The following is a 2,647-nucleotide window of genomic DNA, read 5'->3' on the forward strand; positions in this document are numbered from 1 at the left end:
CTCTTCCTACCAGGAACTTTCTAGTTTCTCAGGTGAGGGGAGAGTAAGGACAGTTATGATGATATGTCACATTCACTAAGGAAAGAGACGGGGAAGGTCTCATTGCCCCTATTTTATAGGCAAAGAAATAGAGGCTGGGGATGGGAGTGACATGACCAAAAGGCTTGCTTATGAGTGGTGAAGCCAGGCCTAGAATCTGTATTTCTGGAATTCCTCATGCCCGGGGTCTTTCCAGAACATTCAGTGAGGGTCTCTCCACCTTGGCACCAGCAAGTCTGAATCATTCTTCGATGTGCATGGCAGGATGTTTAGTAGATCTCTGGCCTCTGCTCATTAGATGCCCACCCTACTGTGACAACCCAAAATGTCTCCAGACATTGCCAAGTGTCACCGCTGGTTGAGAACCTCTGTGCTAGGCTATGTTCATTAAAACAGAGGCACCAAAGTTAGGAAAACTCATCTCCTTTTACAGCCTCTCTTTGCTCCGTCTTTCCCCTTCAGTCCCTGGGTTTCACTAAGATTTGCCCGGCCCACAATATCACACTGGAACAAACACCCAGGACTTCCTGTGTGGCATTGGGTGCTTCACATTCTTGATCACAATGAACTCCCCAGAGCGGATACAACCAGCTCCCGATTTACGGGTGAGGAAATGGAGGCTTAGCGCAAGTACACCTTGCCCACAGTTACAGTTGGAGAGTGGCAGACTGTGACGCTAACCCGAATCTGGCTAATTCTGGGAACAGAGGGTCTACCTTCTCTACCCTTCCTCCTCACTCCACTCCGCACAGCTGAGAATTAGTTTCTTCTCCTGGGGCAGCAGGAAAGCGCTGCACTAGAAAAGCCTCACCACTCTTCTCCATAAAGCACTAGTCCATGCCTTTCAAGGCTGACATCTTTCAGGCACTGGGGACACACGTCCATGGGTGTGGGTCCATGTGCCTGTTGCCTTCCTGTTGTCTGTGTCCTCAGCCCCTAGCAACGGGCCTTGATGACCAAAGCATGTGTAACGCCTGCCAAACAGCAGTGAGGGCCTGACACAGCAGCCATTTCTGGAGAAGAATCCTCTAGGCTGGGTCCCCTGTGACCTTGAACAAGAGAAGAACATCTCTAAACTCGGTTTTCCCATCTGTAAAATTGGAAGACCCACTTCTCAGAGTAGATGTGGGAATTCAGTGATGATGAATGTAGACTGATTGACAAGGATGCTGATGCTGATAAATAGTGCCCTTCGATGAAATGTCCAACTCCTTCCGTGAAGTTTTCTATAACAAACTGGCTTTCAATTCCTGAACCTCTTTTGGCCCGTCTGTAACCCCCACGTTCCCACGTCCCATGTGGAGTTACTTTTTTAGGGCTACCTGCCCAGCCTGACTTCAAGCCCCTGGAGGATCCCTATGGCTTGTCCTCTTGTCCCCTTCCACAGTGGCCAGTCCAGTTTGTGCTCAAAATGTTTGCTGAGGGATGGATAATTGACGACTCCAACAGTAATCACCTTTTGCCAAGGGTACTGCCTTTTCTGGATAGATCTTAACACCAGGAACTGTTTTCCTTGGCTAGTAGCCTGGTGATGGCGCCCTTGATCCCCTACCGTGAGCAGTGTGGGCGATTCACCATTATTTCGGTTCTGCTTTGGCCATTTTCTTTTTTCTTCCCAGGTCACACCACCTTGTGGTAAGAGTCCAGCTCAGCGTGCAGAATAGAAGAGGGGCTCAGTAGAGCCTGGGTCCCAGTCCCCATCCTGGCTTCGAGTCCCATCCCTGCCCCGCCATTTACTCCACCACCAGTCCTGTCCTGATGTTTCCTGGGTCTCAGATTCCTCATCGGTGAAATGGGGATGTGAATAGGACCTGCCTCAAACCGTTAGGGGAAGATGAAATGCACAGTGCCTAGGACGCGTCAGGTCCTCAATCTCTACCCATGTCTGTCCTCCAATTGGGGTGGGTGCGGTGCCAGGGAGCACGCCGAACAAGGGAAAACTTTTGGAGGCTTGTAGCTCTGTCGCAAGCAGGAGGCACCCCCCCACCCCCCACCCCCACCCCCCAGCAGCCAGGGGCGCGCACAGCTGTGGCAGCTTGTCTGTTCTCCGTGCCTTCCGTAGGGAAAGGCGGCGGGCTTCCGTCACCCCCGGCGGCTGCGGGAATGCGCCCCAGACCCCACTGCCCCACAGCGAAAGACCAGTGAACCCATCCCCGCCGAACTCCATAGCACCATTCACTTCATTTCTTCTCTTAAAACATTAATCAAGGCTGCTCCCAATTCTGTACTCTTCGAAGCACCCAGCCATCAAGCCAGTTCCCCAGGTCCTACTTTTGGTTTTTTTTGGCCTCACACTTTGTCCCAGCTGAAAGCAGCCCAGTGCCTCCCCCAAATCATTTGGAGCCCTAGGAGGGACAGTGGGGGGAGGCGGGGGGGGGGGTGAGTCCCCGCCGCTCAGCCGGACCCCCGGGGGAGGGGCCGGGGCGGTCTCCGGCCGGGGCGGCCCCTCCCCCAAGGTCACCCAACTTTTCCCCGGGAGCCCCCAGCAGCTCCCGGGGTGGGTCCGGAGGGTCCGGGCGGGGCGCGGCGGGGGCGGGCACCCGCCCCGCCTTATTCATTGGCCAGAGCGGGGCTGCGGGCGCGGGTGCTGATGTCAGGCGGGCGCGGG

General features: G+C 54.7%; 1 protein-coding gene across 1 annotated transcript in view; it reads left to right on the forward strand.

Annotated features, from left to right (window-relative positions):
• The first annotated feature begins 602 nt into the window (after positions 1 to 602).
• The window catches only part of LGI2 (leucine rich repeat LGI family member 2), a 30,248-nt gene continuing 28,203 nt past the window's right edge, over positions 603 to 2,647 (forward strand). Inside the window, exons 1-3 of the mRNA XM_029952267.1 lie at positions 603 to 644; positions 1,427 to 1,507; positions 2,102 to 2,263. Coding sequence (XP_029808127.1) covers positions 603 to 644; positions 1,427 to 1,507; positions 2,102 to 2,263 — 285 coding nt within the window. The remainder of the gene's footprint in view (positions 645 to 1,426; positions 1,508 to 2,101; positions 2,264 to 2,647) is intronic.

The sequence above is a fragment of the Suricata suricatta genome, chromosome 1 (assembly GCF_006229205.1).
Source record: "Suricata suricatta isolate VVHF042 chromosome 1, meerkat_22Aug2017_6uvM2_HiC, whole genome shotgun sequence".
Taxonomy (NCBI): domain Eukaryota; kingdom Metazoa; phylum Chordata; class Mammalia; order Carnivora; family Herpestidae; genus Suricata; species Suricata suricatta.